At 42.0% G+C, this 22,308-nt stretch overlaps 1 protein-coding gene across 5 annotated transcripts in view; it reads left to right on the forward strand.

The window, feature by feature from the left end:
- The window catches only part of nrxn2b (neurexin 2b), an 890,203-nt gene that overhangs the window by 437,540 nt on the left and 430,355 nt on the right, over nt 1–22,308 (forward strand). For all 5 annotated transcript variants that reach the window (XM_080450580.1, XM_080450581.1, XM_080450582.1 and 2 more), the window contains 3 exons: nt 11,500–11,619; nt 14,947–15,328; nt 19,380–19,570. In XM_080450580.1, coding sequence (XP_080306706.1) covers nt 11,500–11,619; nt 14,947–15,328; nt 19,380–19,570 — 693 coding nt within the window. The remainder of the gene's footprint in view (nt 1–11,499; nt 11,620–14,946; nt 15,329–19,379; nt 19,571–22,308) is intronic.

A 22,308-nucleotide genomic window follows, 5' to 3' on the forward strand; every position in this document is an offset into this window, starting at 1 on the left:
TGAATGCTAAATGAAAACAAACAGCGGATGTTATAAGGTGTAATGGAGTCAGGTCGTAGGGTGCAATCTAATCTACCGAAAGAAAAGAAAATGCAGCTACAATGCGGACTGGGAATCTACTTCCAGTATCCCCTGCATAGCAAACACAGAAACAAATAAGAACATGAAGGGGTGTGTGTGCTATGAAACGCTCTGTCTCTGTATGACTTTGTACCACTATTTTCATTTTTATTTGTGTCAAATCTAATCCACAAGGTACTGGTGAATGCGCTGTAATTAAAGGGGAAACAGATGATATCATCAACACCGTTCAGATGGAAACCCCCAGAGGGAAAGATATCGAGGAAGACGGATTTTTACTCAATATCTTGTCAGATGTTGTTTTATTGTTGCTTTAGAGAAATGTAACCTGAATAACGGCACGGATACATTGGGCCCCGAGCGTGACCGCTTGTTCACGCCTGCTCCTTTCCAATTTCCCTCCCTGGCGGGCCCCCACATTGAAAACATGTACAGTGCACACCTTATAAGAACACAGACCACCACCATGCTCTGGCTCAGTGCTTAAAGGAGCGATTCACCCAAAAAAATTGCTTATTTTCTATCAATTACACACCCCATGAAGCCTTGAATTCATGGATACTTTTTAGTTTTGGTCAATCATTTGATCACCGGTGGAGTCTCCGGTATAGGAGACATTAGCATCTTTCCTACTCCTTTAAATCACTTTTAACTATACAATCCTGTTTACGCATTTGATCACTGCAGATGTGTGGATGAGAGTGGGTGGGCGTGCCGTGCACACGTTTATTGGGCACATCTTGCGGTGGGTGTAGGAGTTGCACGTGTATTTGTGTCATAGAGAGCCAGAAGGGTAATGTAAGAGAGATCATTTACATTTTGTCACTGCAAACAATTGTGTGTGTGTATTGTATTGTGTTGTAGTGTGCTTTTTTTTCACCTAGATCAGTGGTTTTCAACCAGTGGTCCGGGGACCACCAGTGGTCCTTGAGGGAGTACCAGGGGGTCCCCAGCAAAATTAGTTAATAGCGTCACAATAATATTTAACCACTTAGCTTTGGCTATTCAAAAATAGCAGATATACAAGCTCATAGCGCGGCACCGAGTGCCGCGCTATGAGCTTGTAGATCTGCTATTTTTTTAAAAACCTATACCATATCTTTGAATATTTATATTTTTTAAAGCGAAAATTAACTGATATCTTTGCTTATGGGGGTCCCTGGCACAAAACATTTTCAAATGGGGGTCCGCGGCCAAATGTATATACATTTAGGGGTCCTTGGCATGAAAAGGGTTGAAAACTACTGACCTAGATGGATTCATAGCAGTGAGCTGCCTTTGGCCTGATAATCATGAACACAAATGAATGCATGAATGAATGAATGAATGAATGTATAATCAATCAATCATGACACCACACACGCACACACGCACGCACCTCTCCACTTAGATTATACCATCTGCCCCATGCTGATAAGCACACACTTTAAACAGAGAGACACTTTAGATAGTAGAGATACTCTCACATTCTCTCTCTCGCTCTGTCTGTCTGTCTTCTCTTTCTGATGTAGATTCAGAAATAGAGCGTAGGCTCCGTGGATCGCCCTCAGTCAGCATTAGATCACTTGTCTTTTTCAGACTCAAATACATATATGATATCCAGCGCACATGCGGTATCCCGTGGTTACCAGTCCCTCTATCTCTCCTGTTCCAGTGTTTCTCTCACTCCCTCCCTCCTTGAAAATTGCATTGGTGTCCTACCCCTCTCTCCTCAGGGTGGGGCTGCTGAGCTTAGAGAGGAGGGGGGAGAGAGAAGGGTGGATTTGTCTAGAGTCCATTATAATTGGACTGCGATTCAGTTCCAACCCCCCCCCCCCCCGCCCCCCCCTGTGCATACAGTATGTGTTTGTCTGTGTTTTCTTGTTAGCCTAGTGTGTGTGTGTGTGTGTGTGTGTGTGTGTGTGTCCATACCGTATGTGTTTTTATGTGTTTTCTTGTTAGCCTATTGTGTGTGTGTGCGTGCGTGTGTGCACACGCGCCATAGTTTGTGCCTGACTGTGCATCTCAATGTTTATTGGGTCACAGAAGCTTCCGACCTCGAAAATTCCTGAGCGTAAGCTGCTCATAATTGCGTTCTCTGCCAGGGAGCCTGAATCAGCCAGTCTCCACTGGAGGCTACACCACTGTGTGTCCCATACTTAGAGATGGCACATTCTGTCATACCTCATTGGAAGGGAAGCGGTATCTAGTTGTAAAAAAAAAAAAGAGAGAGAGAGAGATCTCACACTGCAGTTATGGAGCTCAACTAACACGGACGCCCGCGCTCGCCCGTTTAGCTCAGTCAATGTTCAAATCAAGAAAAGCCGAAATGGCATATTGAGGGCATTGATGCAGAGACCACGCTCTCTATGCCAGTGGTTTTTCTCTTTCCCACTCTGCTATGCATCCTCGTCTGTCTTCATCTTTGAATTAGAATTAGCATTAGTGTTTTACTGTAAACTCTGGAGTAATAAGACCAATAATGGGCATATTGCTTATTATATTACCCTCTTAAATTCTTCAGAGTCTGCCTCCAGCACGGTGCAGTGGAGCATGGCATAAACTGTCTCGTTGGCACAGCTACGGCTACAGTACATCAGCTCTCGCCACGTCCCTCGACCCCAGAACTAGCTCTGAGCCTCTGACTCGCTGACACAGGCTCACACCCCGCAGTCACCTCTGAACTCTGCGCTGGCATGACTCCCACCACCACCGCGGTTGCCCCGCCGGCGGTTGGTCGTCCGGTGCTAGCGATGATGCTGCTAATCATCAACATCTGCCGGCGGCGCTAGCTAGCTGTCACGCTAGCTGTCTCGTCCATCACTCGGCCGGGATCATGTCTGGGTTAATTCGAGGCTGGCAAACTGCGAGCGAGCGAGCCCCTCGGTTTGATTCCTAACAAACATCTAAAAATACTAACTAACAGTGGTGGAAAGTAACTAAGCACTCGTACTCCAGCACTGTGCTTATACAATTTTGAGGTACTTTTGCTTTAGTGGAGTATTTCATATTTTTTTGTACTTTTACTTCTACTCTACTACATTTCAGAGGCAAATTTTTTGCTTTTTACTCCACTACAATTATTTGAAAACTTGAGTTACTTGAAGATTTTGATTATTATTACAAAATTCAATTCATCAAATTCATTAACCTATTCAACCATTGGCTATTTGAAAATCTACAAGCTCACAACGCGTCGCCATGTGACGCATTGTGAGCTTGTAGATCTGCTATTTTCAAAAGATATTCATACATTTTAGACATATGATAACTTTTGGTCCTTTTAAGTATATTTTCATACCAATACTTTTGTACTTTTACTCAAGTACATTTTCAATACCAGACTTTTACTTGTAACAGAGTGTTTACAGTATTGATACTTTTACTTATAAGTAAAACATGTGAGGACTTTTTTCCACCACTGAATACTATTATTAACGCTTTCTCGCGTCAGCACGATGATCGGCAGGTGGGGCTGCTGATTCAGAGCAACGGCGGAGTGTCATTGGGGCCACTGTGTCGCCCGACGCTCCAGTTTTCTCCGCCCCGGATCGCCCGCGGCGGGGCCTGATTTCATGCTCTGCGTCCCTCTGTTTATTTAAGCCCATGCTGCGGGCGGCGAGCCATTGAGGTGTCTGGGGACAATTGTTGACATGAAAGAGAGAAAGGGAGTCCAATTAAATAGGTCAAAACGGCCGACTTTCTGTGCCACTGATAGTTGCGCATGCATGCAGATTGAAAACGCTCTCACTTTTAACCCATTCAATCCGGTGGATCTTCATTTTAGATTGCTTTGGGCTATTCAAAAATAGCAGATATACAAGCTCATAGCGCGGCACCGAGTGCCGCGCTACGAGCTTGTAGATCTGCTATTTTTGAAAAATCTTGAAAATGTGTGCAAATTGCTGAATATGCATTCGTTTAAAGCGAACATTTGTAACTCGAATCTTTGCTTCTGGGGGGTCCGTGGAACGAAATATTTCGAGATGAGGGTCCGCGGCCAAATGCATATCATTTAGGGGGTCCTTGACGTGAAAAGGTTTGAGCACCACTGCTACAGAAACGTACGTTTTTCAGAATATTGTCGGGATTTAGAAGACATTTGTAGAATCGGCTTCAGGTCTTAAAAGGGTTAAAATCCTTCAAGAGGATTCTGCTAACCATACGAACCGTCGTTTGACGTTCACGCGCTCTTTTCTCAAAAGTGATTAGTGTCAATATAATAATACATCAGTACTCAAGGAACCGGCCACACAGCACAAACTGATGACTGATGGCGGCAAACCTGCAGCCACTGGCTGACGCTTTGTGTCGAATTGATCCCATTGCATTAATCGAGGTTGTTTACACACAGAACACGGCGGCCAATGATGGATGGCTGCTGGTAATTATGCAAGAGTCTGCAAACATCACACACACACCTTGTCGATGCCGCGATGCCGCCTGCCGGGGATAATGTGCACTCAGTGGTGTGAAGTAACTACGTACATGTACTCAAGTACTGTACTTAAGTACAATTTTGAGAATTTTTACTTTACTGGAGTGTTTCCATTTTTCTATACTTTTACTCCACTACATCTCAGAGGCAAATATAGTACTTTTACTCCACTACAATTATTTTAAAACTTTAGTTACTAGTTACTTTGTAGATTTGGATTATTATTACAAAACATACATTAAAGGAGCTACACCATGAATTTAAAAAAAATATTTGATATTTAATATCATATGGTGTATGTCCCTCAAACCTTTTTCAAAAGGTTTGAGCCTAAATCATCACTCAGATATACTCATCCCAAGTCAATTGTCTCTGGCTTATACAGCACTTTCAGCTGCAATACCAAAACGTCCTCTTGGGCAGGGGGGGGGGCTACTGAGCAATTCTGTTAATACAAAATTCTGTTAATAAAAAAATATATAAAAAAAAAAAAAAAGAAATGGAAAAATTCTGCATAAAAAGAAGCATCTAAGAAAAATACAAAATCGAAAAGAAAACACTTTGAACATTTTTGAACAATTCCACCAAGTGTTTGAGGTGCCTGTTTCACCCACTTCCGGGGGGCGGAGCCAAAATCCGAGCCCGAAGTATTTGTTCGTAGACCCCCACTTAGGGGGGGTAGAAAAAGTTTCGGAGCGATTCGGGCACTTTTCATTTAACATTGGGTTTGCCATCAAAAATGTTTATGACCTCATAAACATTGCCATTCTGAGATCGCCTGTTCAGACACGCCCATTCTGGAAATCCATGAAATGAGAAGGAATGACTGAATTAAAAAAAAAAACACGCCTGCCCGCCGCCTATATAATGTGCACTCTCAATCTCTCCAATGTAGCTATTTTTACACTAGATAAAAAGAGAACCGTTGGCGACCACGTGTGATGTGTTGGCACACGAGAGGAAATCTGACAGAGTGAGAGAAGATGAGGGAGTGAGAGGAAGAGAATAGATGAAGGGGGAGGTATTGCTTTTGTGTATGCGATCACAGGCCTTCTGCCCACTGATTTCCGTGTCAAAGCGAGAGAAGGGTGCAAGCCGCGCAGCAAGAATTAATTGCATTTTAATAATCGCCGGCTCTTTTTATTTTTTATTAACCCAGTGAGACCGGGAACGCATCTATCTATGTGTCACTTTTAGTTTTTTTTTGGCTATTAAAAAATAGCAGATATACAAGCTCATAGCGCGGCACCGAGTGCAGTGCTATGAGCTTGTAGATCTGCTATTTTTTTAACAAATTAATCGTGAAAATGTGTGCAAATCTTTGAATGTATATTTAACAGTTTTACTCAAAACTTTGCTTCTGGGGGGACCCTGGAACAAAATATTTTGAGATGGGGGTCCGCGGACAAATACATAACATTTTGGAGGTCCTTGACATGAAAAGAGTTTGAGAACCACTGATATTATAGCAACATAAGTGTTAGGATTTAGAAGACATTTGTAGAATCCCCCAGAAGCAAAGATTTTAGTTAAAAATGTTTGCTAAAATATATTAGAGATTCGCACCAAATGTTCACGATTTTTCAAAAATAGCAGATCTACAAGCTCATAGCGCGGCACCGAGTGCCGCGCTATGAGCTTAGTAGATCTGCTATTTTTTAATAGCCAAAGTATAAAATATTATGGATAAAGTGGTTACACGATTGCGTTCCCGGATTGAATGGCTTAATGAGCACTTTGTCCCCACTTGTCTCTATAGATGAGATGGATTTAAGGGCTTACGGGCTCATTTAACACTGGACTGCCGGCTCTGTGCCTACTTGTTTGCTGTGTTCATTACCTTATGGCGTTGGAGTGAATCTGAGCCCCTCTCTCATTCAGGCCCAGGGACGGGTACTGTAGCTCCGAAATATGCCGATCGGCAGCGCCCGGTGTCTGCTATTTAAACACAATGATGACATTATGATCTGATGCTGGGAGTATATATACGGTTCACTCGCTTGCCAAACTTCCCATTGTAGCATAATTATCTTTGTTCTCATAGTACTCGGAAGCTATATGGCCCACTTTCCCTGCTGTTGTCTGACAAATATTGGCACTTATACTCTACTGCTCCTGACCTTGCAGTTTTGCAAGTGGCTCCTCATTTTTATACTTCCTTAAAGGGGAATGCCACTCATTTTCAACATTGAACGTCTTCAGTACACCTTAGAGCTGTTGTGTGGAAATAAGAAAAAAGTCCCGCCCCCTCAGCCAAAAGTACACCCTGCGTATGTTACTGATCACATGACCTCAATCAATTATCCAGTTCTAGGCAACATAGAATGGGGGGGGGACTTTTTTATTTTCCTTTTCCTTTAAACACTTTCACTTTTTTTTGTTTGTTATTTTGTTATTTTGTTCATGTTATTTAAACAGATGCTATAGGTTCATTTTCTACCTATAGTATCCAATAGTTTCACTGTACAGATTATTATTTTTGATACTATATTGTTTAGTAATTGTTTGCATTCTATGTATGTTATTACATGATCTATTGTAAGTCGCTCCGGATAAGAGCGTGTGCTAAATGCTTCAATTGTTGTAATTGTAAATTGACCACGTTATTATGCTTCGCAATTGTGTGAATAGGTCGGGTCCCATGTTGTACCTTTCACAGCTCCTGCCTATAATAAAGCCCTCTCCATTACCGCCGTCCTTAGCAGAGCATACATTCTTTAGACTCCCTATTGTTAGTGCCATTATGTCCTTAATGGACCTCGGTATTACCCCACAGCGGTGTCCCTGGCTCTGCCATGGCCCTAGCGGCTAGCTAGCCGGATAAATATTACATGGACCTCGCCCCCTTAGGGGTTGAATTTTCATTGCGTTTTTGCACAGCACTGCAACAGGCCCTGCTACTTCCTGCGCTCGTATATCAGCCAGCCGGGTTCACGCCCAGGTTATTTCACGCAGTGACATCCAGAGTGTTAATTCAACCGTAGGAACCCTATATGGACCCCTACGGGTCACACTTCTTACACTTGAACTAGTCTAATACCCGAGGATGTGCACACCTGAACTATGTGTAGAGTTTAGACTTACTAGAGATTACAGATCCCACATCCTGTGGCAAAAAAAGGCTAATAAACAGCTTATAATTGAGAAAGGCTTCAATGCATTTTAAGATGCCAACCCACTGAGGAGCACATAGCTGATGAAAGTCTCTGTTCGCCTTTGGACCATTCGCTAAGCTCCACCCCGCATGACTCCTGTCATGTGTGAATACCACATAGAGTTAAAAATAATAGAGAGGGCACCGGATATCCCATCCACTTGCATTGAGTTGCTCACACAGCGCATGGGCCGAAATCACCCCTTCTTCCCGGTTGTGAAATGTGGTGGGCGAGGCCTATTTGGGGCTTCTCTTTTGCGTCACAGAAGCGCGCAGCCCCGTGCGCAAGCTTGTGCGCACGCTCGTGAGTCGAGCCCATTGGTCGAAAACCGTTTTCGCTCGTTCGCGACAGAAGCCCCAGGCCGTTTTAAGCTGCAGTACCTCAAATGGCCAGCATGTCCATTCCGCTTCAATGAAACCACTGGGTTCTGGGGGCTTGGTGAATACAACTTGAGACCAGAAGAACGAGTGATTTTCAGCGTCAAGATGTGTTTTTTTTTGTTTTCATAGTCTATATTTACATAGCATTTGATGTAGTAGGCAGCCAGTAATATTAGTTTTTTTTATTTGATTCCATGAATAATCCTATAAGAAAAAATCCAATAGGATTAATTGGATATTTCTTTTCTATTGGAAATTCTATAGGATTATTTTGTCTAAATCTCGTCAACAAGGCCTGCAGTAAACACTGGAACAAATTATGTGCATGACATTAGTATTTCAACAAACAAAAATAAGCAGTTCTACTTGTTGTTTTCATTTGAGAATTTACGGTATGTGTGTTACTGTGTCACATAATGGATACAGTGCATAAGGATGGATAGCTATTTAACAATGTTGATAATATTATGTGTCTCACAATAAGCTACCTTAACAGTGTGCTACCTTAGCTATAGTGTGTGTTGCTGGTATGTGTTGTGGTATTCCATGGTCATTGTAGAAGATGTTACAGTGCCATTGTAACCCCACAACTCATTAGGACCTACGGTATCCATTTATCATGCTATCCAAAGGGAGCTAAAGGCTAACCAGAATGGAATGTAAGGAGCTACGCTACTTTATTCTGCTCACTTTATTTTTGTTTTTATTTTTGCATAAAGTTTGAGGTCTATTATTTATTTATATGGATGTTTTAGTGAACCTATATAAACAAAGCCTAAGGACACTGCATTGTGTGAGAACTCATATTAATACTGTTACATCTAGCAGATCATACCCATTTTATGTTAATGCAGTACCAGGTTTCTGGACAACATTTGTCATTGTTTTGGGTTGTTAATTGAGGCTTGAACGATTTCCCTTGAAGGCCACATTTTGAATGATTAACGCCATTAACTATGAAAAAAGTAAATGTGATTAATTGTGATTTTTAATCTTTTGACAGCACTAATACACATACAGTACACATAACTGTATACATGAATACATACATATGTAAATACATATACATAAATACTCATTATATACACATATAAATACACTTGCACATTGCACATACATATACATGTATAGCTGGCATGCAGAGCCCTTCAGCTCCTTTTCCTAGCTTCTTTCCCTCCGTTTCTGTCCTGGCCTCATCCCTCTCTCTCAGTCTTCCCTTCTTCTTTCTATCAGTTTCAACCTGTCCGCCATAGCCACCCAACTTCCATTTCCACTATTAAACCCCTCCTTCCCCTCTCGCTTTGCAGCAAAATATTGCAGCCTTTTCCTTTATATTTACTTCACACATGCTGTGATTAAAAGTCTCTCTATCCAATTCCATGTGGCTGGAGACAAAAGGCTGCGGTGGAAAAAAAAACTAAAAAGGTGTAAAAAGAAAAAAGGGAACAAGAGTAAATGGGAAAACAATTCTCCAGCGTGCCGTGCGCTCACGTGCCGGCCCATCAATTGATGGAACCTTTTTCCCTCCAAACTAAATCATTCCGTGCACAACCGGGAGTGGGGACAATCGTATTTCGCCATGGTGCACTTCATCATCCGAGGGAGCCGCCGCGCGCTACAGTAATAGTCAGCCTTCCAGCTATAGCTAGCTAACCCGGCAGCCTCCAGGCCCCACCAGTGTAGGAGAATTTCCCAATATTAAATCTCTAATAAACCAGACGTCAGTGCTAATCGTGTTAGCAGAGCCGGTGGCCTTTTTGCCTCTGGGGTTTCTTTATTTACCAGCCACGAGGACCATCGCTCACCCGCAGCTCCCATCTCCTTTGGCGCTATAGGCTATTGCGGTCATTGCCCCCGGCTGGCAATGGATTGGAAGTCTCCCGTTATGAAGGTGTTGTTTACAGAGCCTTTCTTCTCCCCCTATAATCACTGTTATCTTCTTCTTCTCCCACTGCAGACAGGCCTAGCTTGCTGGTTCCCAGTGTTTGAGGTTGTGGGGGAAAAGGCTGAGCCTCCTTTTGTTGTCTTTCTCCCACGGAGGGCATGTTCCTCACTTGACTCCACAAACACACCATGGCAGAGTCAATTATGTTGCCTCGTCATGGCGAATTTAGAGTCGGCGTTCGGTTCCTGTTTCCCCCATCCGAATCCTCTGTCTCTCTTTCTCTGTCTGTCTGTCTCTCTGTCTGTCTTTGTCTCTCTCTCTCACTTTTTGGTGTGATAAGGCTTCGTCACTGGCAACCTATAAATAGTCATCTCTCCACTTTGGAAAAAAAAATTCGCTTATGTAAATATGGCTTTAATAAGCCTTTCAGTAGCACCATTATGCCATCACATCCAGCTGGGGCTCTCAGTATAGCAGAGTAGAGACAACAGAGAGGGGAGAGAGAGAGGAATTGGGTGGGTACAGCGGGGGGGGGGGCAGTTAAGCTGTCTGGTTTCGTTCATCGACTTTCCCACTTTAGAGGCACTGCTACAATCCCACCTTGTTTCCTACACGTACTGAATAGAGACATCAATTGCTCAAAAAAATGAATGAAAAAAAAAAAACAATATATAAAATTGCTTTCTGTATCGTTAGAATGCACAATTTTGCCAGCTGTCTTTGCCTGTCTGCGTTGACGTGCCCGTCATTCGATTACAGCTTATTTCCGTTTTTTCTTTTCCTGCCGGAACACTAGTGGAGTGTTGAAGAGGCTTTCTACTTAGATTTTTGTGTGTCAGATCGAATGCTTGACTCCTCCTCTTGTTGTGTGTGTGTGTGTGTGTGTGTGTGTGTGCGCGCGTGTTTGCGTGCGCGGGCATGCATGCAATAGGCTCCATGCACAGCAGCCATATTGGAAAGAAATTGGGCCTCTTCCTTACTTCCTTCACAGGTGTTATCAATGATTCTAATGAAGGCTCTGTTCCATTTAGTGTAGCACAGTGGTTCTCAAACCTTTTAATGTCAAGGACTCTTATAACTCTGAGAGTGTACAAATGGAACCAAATGGACCCGTAACCATTTGGTTCCATTTGTACACTCTCAGAGTTACACACCCGCAAGAGTCCATTTGGAACCCCCTGAAGGAACCATGAGGGTCCCTGGACCACACTTTGAGACCCACTGGTGTAGCAGGGGGTTTCCAGTGAGCCAACATGCACACTATCAGCCCTCTGACTCTGTTTGATCAGAATGGAACAGAGCCTTAATTAGTATCATTGGTAACACCTGTGAGGGAACAGGGAAGTAAGAAGTGGCCCAATTTCTTTCCAATATGTCTGCTGTGCATAGAGCCTATATATATGCATGGTAATGTATGCGACCTTGAGTACACGCAAACATGCAGGTTTCCTCCAATGCTGCTGTCAGCGATATTGAGCTCTATCAGCTTGTGTCGTGAGCGCACGTGTTTTGTGTGAGGGAGCGCTTGTATCCCCCATGTCTGCCCGGGCCGGCTGAGTGACCCAACTCTCCCCACCGCAGGTAAAGGGCCCGAGACGGTGTTTGCGGGGCAGAAGCTCAACGACAACGAGTGGCACACGGTGAAGGTGGTGCGACGAGGCAAGAACCTGCAGCTCTCGGTGGACAACGTCACTGTGGAAGGTCAGTGAGTGGCTTCAGAGTGTCAGGAGATGTGTGTAGATTAGAATGATAACAGGAGAGAGACGAGGTGAACAGGAAAGTATACTGAAGATCCAACCAGACACATTAGTGAGGCACACGCTCGCCCCCGAATTGTACATTCCCATTAAAACCACATACTATTTGTTCGATAACCAAATCTAACAGTCTATTGGGTATGTTTGGCCAGTCCTGGTATTATTCGTCTTCAATACATTTACTTACTTACCTATTTGACTACTCATGGAACGAACAACTTCTTAGTGCCATGAAACGGCAAAGAAATGCATTGCATTGTTGTTTTCGAAAACTTGATTTAATAAAGCGTCTTTCAAAACTAGAGCTACAAGGTGCTGCATAATGAAAAAAACTTATATTAATAGAAAGAAAGAAAAACTGAAGAAATAAAACGTAATAAAAACTATATAAAAACATTAAAACTACAGAAGTCAAGTACAAGACACACACAAGGCAAAACAAGTGAGTTGTAACTGCTTTTTAAAACTACCCACTAGCCCTGCAGGTTTTTTTTTTTTTTTAACTATGTGAAGACGGTTCCAGAGAGGAGTTTAAACCGCAAAGGGTCTGTCAAGGAAACACAAGGGGAAGCGCTTATTGTTACTCAGCCGGCTCGAACATCGAACGGCTGTGTGCAGAGATAGACGGCGCCCGACGCGAGTTCACATTACTCCCAACCGAGAGAAACGAGCAACAGAATGGGGTAAAGGTCAAAAGAGAAAGTGGTGCTTGGAGAGTCCAACACATTCAGGCCGCAGGCAAACAGACCCGAAGGCCAAGGGATGAGCGCAAGGTGAGAGAGCATGGTGTTGAGATTACGTGAGGGGGAAAGAGAGAGGGCCAGAGGCGAGAAATGAACCCGTTAAGTTAGGAACTGCCTGGGATGGTTCCTGGGATGGTTATGTAGTGAAAAGAAATACAAAATAAAATGAGGTAGGAAAATGCTGCAGGAGTCCTTGCAGGGCTAACCAGGCTGAGGCAGCTCACCAAACTCATTACTGCACACCAGTGATGGAAGAAGTGCTCCCATGTTTTACTTACTGTTAGTAAAAGCACCAATACCCTATTGTAGAAATAGTCTGTTGCAAGTACAAGTTCGGTATTCAAAATGTATTTGGGTAAAAGTAAAAAAGTATTGGCATCAAAATGTACAGTACTTAAAGTACCAAAAGTAAAAGCAATCATTATGCAGAAGGTCCCAATTCACAACTTTTCAAATGTATAAAAATCCATTCAAAATTGCCGATCTACAAGCTCACTTTTAATAATACAAGCCAATAATAGCTTGTAATTATATTCAAAATCTACAAAGTAACTAATAACTTACGTTTTAAATTTTTTTGTGGAATAAAAGTACAATATTTGCTTTTGAGATGTAGTGGAGTAGAAGTAAAATTATTGAAAATTGGAAGTACTTAAGTACATACCTGATTTAAATGTACTTTGTATAATGGTATGATGTAAATCATACCATTATACAAAGTACAGCAGCACAGGTTGCGTACAACATTCTAATTGTGCAAGTTCCTCACAGGAGACAAATGAAATCTTGTTCAACTGCGTTTCCACACAAAAACTTAATTAATTCATGATCGTGGATCAGTGTGTACAAATCGAGGCACTTGAGCTGCACTTTAAGAGATCATAAGCACATTAGGGACATTAGGATGAGCTTATTTTCCTGTATTATTACCACTTTCATTGTAATCACATTACAAAGAAATGTATATTATAGGCCAATGTAATACAACATCGGTTGCATAATGACTATTTTGCGAGATTATTAGCTAAATGGTTACTCCATTAAGACTTGTTTGAGGTTGTGCAGACTGCGTGTTGCAGCCATATTAGAATAATTGAATGTGTGTAGAATATCTTTAAAGACTCAATGGGATTTACCTTTATTTATACAGGTGAAATCCTATGAGATACAAGATCTCTGTACAAGATGGCAGCAATCAAAAAGTTGTAACAACATAAAACATTAAATTAAATAAAAACATTAAAAGCAACAAATAACTGGGTAGTAGATGACATAAAACAGCATTAAAAGCGCCTATAGAAAACGTACAATAGCAACTCGCAAAACTGTAGTTGTTGAAGCAATTGCAATTTCCAACAGAATCTTCCATCAAACTATTCAGTATATTTTTAAGACATCAACAAGTTCAGTTCTGCAGATCTGCCAGAAAGTGATGGTTCCAGGTTGCAGGGGTAGTACACATATAGGCTGGTTTATCATGTTCAGTTTGAGCCTTATGGACAGAGAAAAGGGTGTCATTTGAACGCAAACTATAATTACTTGTAAGGTGGAGGTAAGAGGAAAGGCAGACCAATGATGACCAATGATTTATAAATATGTGTCAATGAGTGAGTCTGCGCAAGGCCAACGACGGCCACCCAACTCATTTAGTGGATGTTAAGAATCTGGAGTTGCCTTGTGTTATTTTGTTTCTCTTAACCCATTCAATCCGGAAACGCATCTCTGACATTTTAGATTTATTTGGCTATTAAAAATTAGCAGATCTACAAGCTCATAGCTTGAGCTTGTAGATCTGCTATTTTTTGGAAAACGTGTGCAAATCTTTAAATATATATAAATATGTATTTTTAAATACATTTAAAAAATCTAAATATTTTGCCTTAACACATTTACCGCCAGAGGTTAATCTCATAATGTACTCACCAGTGCCAACGTTTTATTGTTGTTTTTAGTTTTTTTCACGTCGCCATAGACGTCGTTAAAATCCTTAAGATTGATCTGTGCACTGTTTGTAAACATCGCGGACATCTCCCTGTGTCTACCAGTCCAAACCACGTGTCAAACGGGGCATCCATTGTTGAGTTAGAACGGTTTATGTTAAACAGTGATCAGCGAGGAGAAAAACTACAATCGAAGAAAATGGCGTTTCAGTGTGCGCTTTAGAATGGGAGCCGGCGTGATCGTCAAAACCGGATCCCAAATAATTCTGTTTCCGGTGGTGTTACAATGAAATGTGCCGTACCGGAAAATTGAAAAAATAAATTCGAAAAAAAGGAAAAAGCACCACAGCCCGAAGGCTACGGGATCGGCGCTTAAGCGTTGGATTTAACGGCCCGTAGAACTACGGGCACGGCGGTCAATGTGTTAATGGGTTAAAAGAAAATGAAGAGAAAATATAAGAAATGTAAGAGAATGTTTCTGCATGAGGCCCGTTGTGCCGGGTAATTTACAAACCGGCCTAAAGCCTGCTCAGCAAAACCAATATGTCACCGTTTATGCTGTATTTCCCATGCACCTCCACCCTCCAGGCCAGATGACCGGTGCCCACACGCGCCTCGAGTTTCACAACATCGAGACGGGCATCATGACCGAGCGGCGCTTCATCTCCGTGGTGCCGTCCAACTTCATTGGCCACCTCCAGGGCCTGACCTTCAACGGTCTGCCCTACCTGGACCAGTGCAAGAACGGCGACATCTCCTACTGCGAGCTGAACGCCCGCTTCGGCATGCGCCACATCATCGCCGACCCGGTGACGTTTCGAACCAAAGGCAGCTACCTGGCGCTGGCCACGCTGCAGGCCTACGCCTCCATGCACCTCTTCTTCCAGTTCAAGACCACCACGCCCGACGGCCTGATGCTGTTCAACTCCGGAGACGGGAGCGACTTCATTGTCGTGGAGTTGGTCAAAGGGTGAGTCACAGCGTTTTAGGATTGTCGTCCAACGGCTGCTTGAGGGAGAAACAATAATGATCGATGTAGTGCAGTGGTTCTCAACCGACCACCAGTGGTCCTTGAGGGGGTTCTAGGTGGTCCCCAGCTAAATGATGGTAGAGTTGGTAACCAAATGGACCCTTAACTCTTGAGAGCGTGAAATGAAACCAAATGGACCCGTAAGGGTCCATTTGGTTTCATTTTACGCTCTCAAGAGTTAAATTATTGTTAAACATCTGCATTACACAATGAAATAATTGCTATCTTGATCAACATTTGCCTGTCATCTCTGCTATGGTACCAACATCAATACAGCATGGAATTGTGGGCAAAATCTTATCCAACGATAACAAAATATTCTAAGCCTTGGGTCTGAGAGTCTAAATCCCATCAAACGGTGGTCTGTGGCTGAAATGCCGAATTAATAATTATTCATTTTTTGATTTGAGCTAAAAAGCATTATTTTACACTTTGGTAATTCAAAAATAGCAGATCTACAAGCTCATTGCGCGGCACAGAGTGCCGCGCTATGAGCTTGTAGATCTGCTATTTTAGAAAAATCGAGAAAATGTGTGCAAACATTTTTAACTCAAATCTTTGCTTCTGGGGGTCCCTGGAACTAAATATTTTGAGATGGGGGTCCGTGGCCAAATACATAATCACTTTTGGGGTCCTTGACATGAAAAGGTTTAAGAACCACTGATATAGAAACATACGTTTTTCAGAAAACTGTTGGGATTTGGAAGACATTAGCTAAGAATCGCCCTCAGGTCTTGGGTTAAAGGGTTAGTTCAGATTTTTTTTGTATTTTCTGTAGGAAATACTTACCATTAATGTAGTGGTTGCAAAGGTATTAATTGATTGCCCGATTTATTAAAAATAAATTAATTAAAAAAACTAGCGTCATTTGTATTGTTGACCTATTTCTACCATATAGAGCAAGTTTCGTTCAATTTCGACCCCTCTGTCACATGGTACTAATGTTTGTGTCCAGAATCACTGCGCCGCGGCAGCCTACTCACGCACAAAATATATGACACAAAAAATAGTACCATGTGACAGAGGGGTCGAAATTGAACGACCTACGAAATTGAACGACCTGAGTATTTTCCTACAGAAAATACTCAAAAAATCTGAACTAACCCTTTAAGGCTAAAAGGACAACACAAACATTTTGTTTCCATTGTGCTCCTGCAGTATGTATTCAATTCATCAACATAGCATAAAAATAACACAATAATACATGTCATCAACACCTACAAGGCACTACAAGGCTCCTGTTTTCCTTCACATAGCAACTGCTAATCTTGAACGATTCATGCCCGAAGCTGCCCAACGCTAAAACCCATCACCCCGGGAATACTGTTATCTATTTCCATCAGCTTAGGCATCTTTTGTTAAGAGCTGAGCAAGATGGACTTCCGAGGATGAGATGGACTTATCCCTCAGAAAGTGAGCTTATAAGTGAGGAAGTGATTTAATGTCCATAATGAATGGAGTTGGCGGAATGGAAGTATAGCTTCAATTTGGGTCTGCGAGCAGTGAGTTTGCTTTATAGCGTGGTTGATAGCTGCACAGCAGGTTGTTATTTGGTCAGAAGCAGAAGTTGGAAAAATATTCACTTTTGTTCTTTTTTTCCCCCTTGTAAATCTTAACGGTCTCCCGGGTGCGTATCTCTCAGTCTGTAACCCAGATGAACATGAATATGAAATTGGGAGCATAATTCATCACCATGCCCTGTAAAGTGATTGGTAAGTTCTGTATAAAAGCTTAGAGGGAGTGCAGCTAACCTGAAATAAATTCCAACTGTTTATCATACTTACCATGCAACGCTATTAATCTGTTCATAATTAACCCTTTAAGACTGGGAACGCATATGTATGTCATTTTAGCTTTCTTTGGCTATTCAAAAATAGCAGATATACAAGCTCATAGCGCGAGTGCCACGCTATGAGCTTGTAGATCTGCTATTTTGATCTATCTATTCTGTGCCGCGCTATGAGCTTGTATATCTGCTATATTTGAATAGCTAAAGAAATCTAAAATGACACAGATGCGTTCCCGGTCTTAAACGGTTAAGATACGAGCAAATCGCTTTTTTGTTGACACATATCCACCGGGAAATTGTCCTCTAAATTTGGCACTGCTACGCCACAACCTGGGCAGCGTCTGTCTGTACACCCAAATCGCAAGAGGCTGCATAAAGGAACGGAAACAGAGACAGAATAACATGCAGCATTGCACAGTTACAATGGCCTCAACCCACAAACCACACAAAAAAAACCTGCCCTCTTTGTGTGTAGCAAATAACCGTGACTTCATGTCTGCCTGGAAGCTAACGGGGGGCTTTTGTCCAAAAGCAGTTTCAATGCTTATACAGTACATGTCAAACTCAGCTATATAGCACACAAAGGAGGAGCTCAGAGCTGTGCCATAACATGCAGCCGTGGCTGAGGTGGAGGACATAAGCTGTTTCCCTCAAAGAACATCATGGAACAGAAGAGTGACAGACAGACAGAGAGAGAGAGAGTGAAAGCAGGGATGTAAGCTGGGCGAACAATGAGGCGGAGCAAAAGAATGAGAGATGTCGTCCTGTCCGCCATCACCTCACTTTTGACAAAAGGATACCAAGTGCTGTGCAGAAATGTTTTACTTAAGTAAAAGTATCAATACTGCAATGTAGGAGTACTCAGTTACAAGTAAAAGTCCGGAATTCAAAATTTACTTTAGTAAAAGTACAAAAGTATTGGTATCAAAATGTACTTAAAGTACCAAAATTAAAAGTACTAAGATGTTTGAAAATAGCATATCTACAAGCTCACAACGTGTCGCATCGCGACACGTTGTGAGCTTGTAGATCGGCTATGTTCAAATAGCCTAGGTATAAAACAGGGCTAAAGTGGTTAATGTATGTTTTATAATATAATAATATCTGCAAAGTAACTAGTAACTAAAGATTTCAAATTTTTGTTTGCCTCTGAGATGTAATGGAGTTGAAGTAAAAGTATAGACAATTTGAAATACTCCAGTAAAGTAAGTACCTCAAAATTGTACTTAAGTACAGTAGTCTACTTGTGTAAATGTACTTAGTTACTTTACACCACTGGTGCTGTGTCGACTCTCCAAAAATGTACAATTACACTTTTTACAATTTAGGCATTTAGCAGATGCTCTTATCCAGAGCGATTTACAAGTGCAGGATCGGAGTAAGCAGATATCACCAGATGGAGGGAAATTATATAGAACGATGAATACAAAATGTACATTATTTCTGAAGTAAGTCCAAATCTGCATCGCCTTGACACTCTCAACCATCTCTTTATTGGCGATTATGTAAAAGAAAAAAAATCTAAAGTGGAGATTTGAAGATATCATTCCCTACCAGAGTTAGTGTCGGTCGCTAGCTTGCCACCGTAGGTGTGTGAATGTGGGAAAAGTGAGGATGCTGGCGTCGACTGTTCGCCGCTTCACCTCCCAATGTCCCCCCCCCCACCCTGTATGACTGAATGAAGGCGCTTTGAGCACTTGGAAAAGCGCTATAAAAATGCAATTCATTATTACCATCAAAAGACACATACGTGACTCCAATAAATGTTTGTCTCATTATGCAGTTCTCAACCTTCCCGGGCCGTGACCCCCCAAAATAATCATAATATTTTAACTGGGGACCCCCCCACCCTGACAAGCACTTGGAATTGTAGGAGTTGAGCCATCACATTTAGTTTGACTCGGTTCCACAGATAAATATTGTGAAAATAGCTGATCTACAAGCAGATTGGCTATTTTCAACATTTGTGCCTCTTTTTTTTGACCATTTGGCCAATGTTTGTCATGTTTTAATTATAATTTGTTTTGATTACTTTTGATGCAGTAATGGCCTTTTTATCTGCTTTCTTTTTAGGTATTAAATATGTTACTTCACTGTCATCTGGGGACCTCCCCAAAATCATGTGGGGACCTCATTACGAACGCACGCATGCCTACTTTACAAACCGGGTCCTGATTACCCTTTTGTCCGTTTTCCTCTCAGCTACGTCCATTATGTCTTTGACCTCGGCAACGGGCCGTCACTGATGAAGGGCAACTCGGACAAGCCGCTCAACGACAACCAGTGGCACAATGTGGTGGTGTCCCGGGACGCCAACAACGTCCACACGCTTAAGATCGACTCGCGCACCGTTACGCAGCACTCCAATGGAGCCCGCAACCTGGACCTCAAAGGTAGGAGGCATTTTCTGCCCGTTCACTGATAATTGTCTTCTAATCACAGTGACAACAAGGCACCCCTAGAGGTAGGGTATTCACGACTGATGCCTTTTAGTAGTCATCAACTACTCAACTACAGGAGAAAAAAATATATATTATAATAATATAAATATATGTATATATATAAATTCAGCCAATAACAATTATCAATTATCATCTAAATAATTTCAAATGAAACCAGTAAATTGTTAAATTACGACCAATCCGGAGGGGGGCCTTCCACACTTGAGAAAGCCATGTTTAGAGGTCGAAACCCACTTTCTAAAGCCTGCTTTCCGTATTTGGTCATTTGAATACACACACACACACACACACACACACACACACACACACACACACACACACACACACACACACACACACACACACACACACACACACACAGCATATTTACTCTGAAAGCATATTTACAAAATGTGTAGACTCATTTAATGAGTCTCGATCTGGTTGGACTAAACCCCCAACAAGCTTGTCTGAGCTGGAGATGCTGTTTGATTGCAGTAAAAAGGCACCTGCTTTCTTGCAGGGATGCAAGCGGGACGCTTTCCTTCTGTACCGTAAATAACTTAAATTCTGTTTATTTAGCATGTCTGTGTTGTTGAATCTGTGGTCAACAACAGCCAATGGATATATGTCCACCTTCTGTTGATGGGAGTCCATGTCAAAAGCTCTGGATAGCTTATGCACTATAATACATGCTCAAATGGATTGAAATTCAAGATCAACTTAGGATATAACTTATTACTGCAACAATCTCTCCAATTAACACACATTTCCACTGGTTGCATTAAATAATTGTAATATTAATAGTGTATTGGAGAGTATTGAGAACTGCAGGATAAACAAGTGAAATTGGAAGTGATGACCAAAAGAAGTGAGCACACAGGTGCGTGCGTATGTGTGTTTGTGTGTGGGTGGAGCAGACACACGTGGCTTAAGAAATAACAGGAGGTAAATACTGCTAAATAGCATCTTCGGTCTGTCAATAAAGTCTTCTCAGATTTTGCCCGATTGTATTGCTCCATCCATCCACCCATCCATCCATCCCTTATTGTATGATATTTCTTTGTCAGCCATTGCCATTATTCTCACTCTCCATCTAATGGAACCAGAAGTTTGGAGTTCACACCCAGTACAGCACTTCAGCGCATATCCATTCTCAAAATGTCTATTAAAGACTCACACAAGAATTGCCTTTCAAACAGTACAGTTTAAAGGAATGTTCCGGGCTTTTGTTCGGAGCAGCAGCAGCATTTTAGTTCAGTCTCAAGGCTGAAGTTCTGTTTTGACAACGCACAGCGAGAGAACCCACGTGTGCTACCAAGTGGAAATCCACCTGCATGCCGAACAAGAGTGGACAGGAGGCAAAATAAAAACTGAACAAAATCCAGGCAGCATTCAATTCAATTCAAAGGAGCTTTATTGGCATGAGAAAACACATGTTTACATTGTCAAAGCCAGTGGGAAAAGCATAATAAAACAATTTAAGAAATAAATGGGGAAAGTAAGTATACAGTTGAAGGGGACAGCTTTGTGTAAACAGAGCTATGACACATTGCAAAGTTGGAAAAACTGTCTTACAAAACCACTAATGTTCATTTGTTGTTAGAAAGTTACATGTTGGCATGGGTAGCTTGGCACAAAGCTTTTTGAAACAAATAGCAGCAATCTTTCAAGATTTTGCAGTCACTTTTTGGACAATTGGCAGCATTTTCCCCCAAACTATTTCAAATGGTATACAAAAGCCTCAGATGTCAAATTTGTTTAAAGGTAGTAGCTCCGTTTATGTTGAGTAGGTCTATGTCAGAGGTCCACTCGGTTCAGATAGTGCAGGAAACACATGGTTCGTAGTCCTCAAGGTAGTTGTATTCCATTGGCTAACCTTTTATCACAGTTCCCTTCTCCCTTCACCTTGAAAGACCCCCCCCCCATCCTTTTTCAGCAGATGTTTCTCATCATTCGTCATTCTAGGAACAGGGCAATATGTGTGCAATATCCTGAGCCAAGTATCCTACAGTAGTATAAATCTGACATTGGAATCCAAGGGGGGAAATTATTTTTGAAAGATAATAACGGCTAATCTCTCCACCACTCTGTTCTTTCAGTGTTTCTCTCCCTCCATCTCCCCTGCTCGGTTTCCATCAAACTGCCATCGTTGACGGTGGAGAAAATCATCTTGGGTACACTTGACTTTCACTGGGACTGTGATGACTGTCCTTTCACGGAGGAACCTTTTACCTCTCTGCCTTTAAAACGCCCAGTGTGGGTGATCCCTCTTGAAATGATAGCCATGGTTAAAAGGCACTTTGGCATCTCTGACTCTGTGGCCTCTGAGATGGGAATGGCTGGGAATTGAATTGACAGACTAATTGCCGGCTATAGAGCCTAGAACTCAGTGTGTCATTTGTCCTCTAACCACTTAAGGTTCAAGGTGTATTGTTGCATCTTGTGTTGGGTACATGAGAGTAAAATTATTTTGTTCGGGTTCCTCAGACATTGTAGTAGCAATAGTAATAGTAATAATAACAATAATAAAAAGAAGGAATAATCAAGAATATTAGCAGTATTAAGCAAAATAACAGTTTGTTTATTGGTCCTAGCGCTTAAGGTGCTAGCTAGGTGTTTCTTACTCCCTCCTAGATTATAAATATCTGAATTCTATGACTGTGCGTTTGTAGAAGCTTTAAAGTGAC

This window comes from Gymnoscopelus braueri (genome assembly GCF_963280865.1).
Source record: "Gymnoscopelus braueri genome assembly, chromosome: 15".
In the NCBI taxonomy this organism is placed as follows: Eukaryota; Metazoa; Chordata; class Actinopteri; order Myctophiformes; family Myctophidae; genus Gymnoscopelus; species Gymnoscopelus braueri.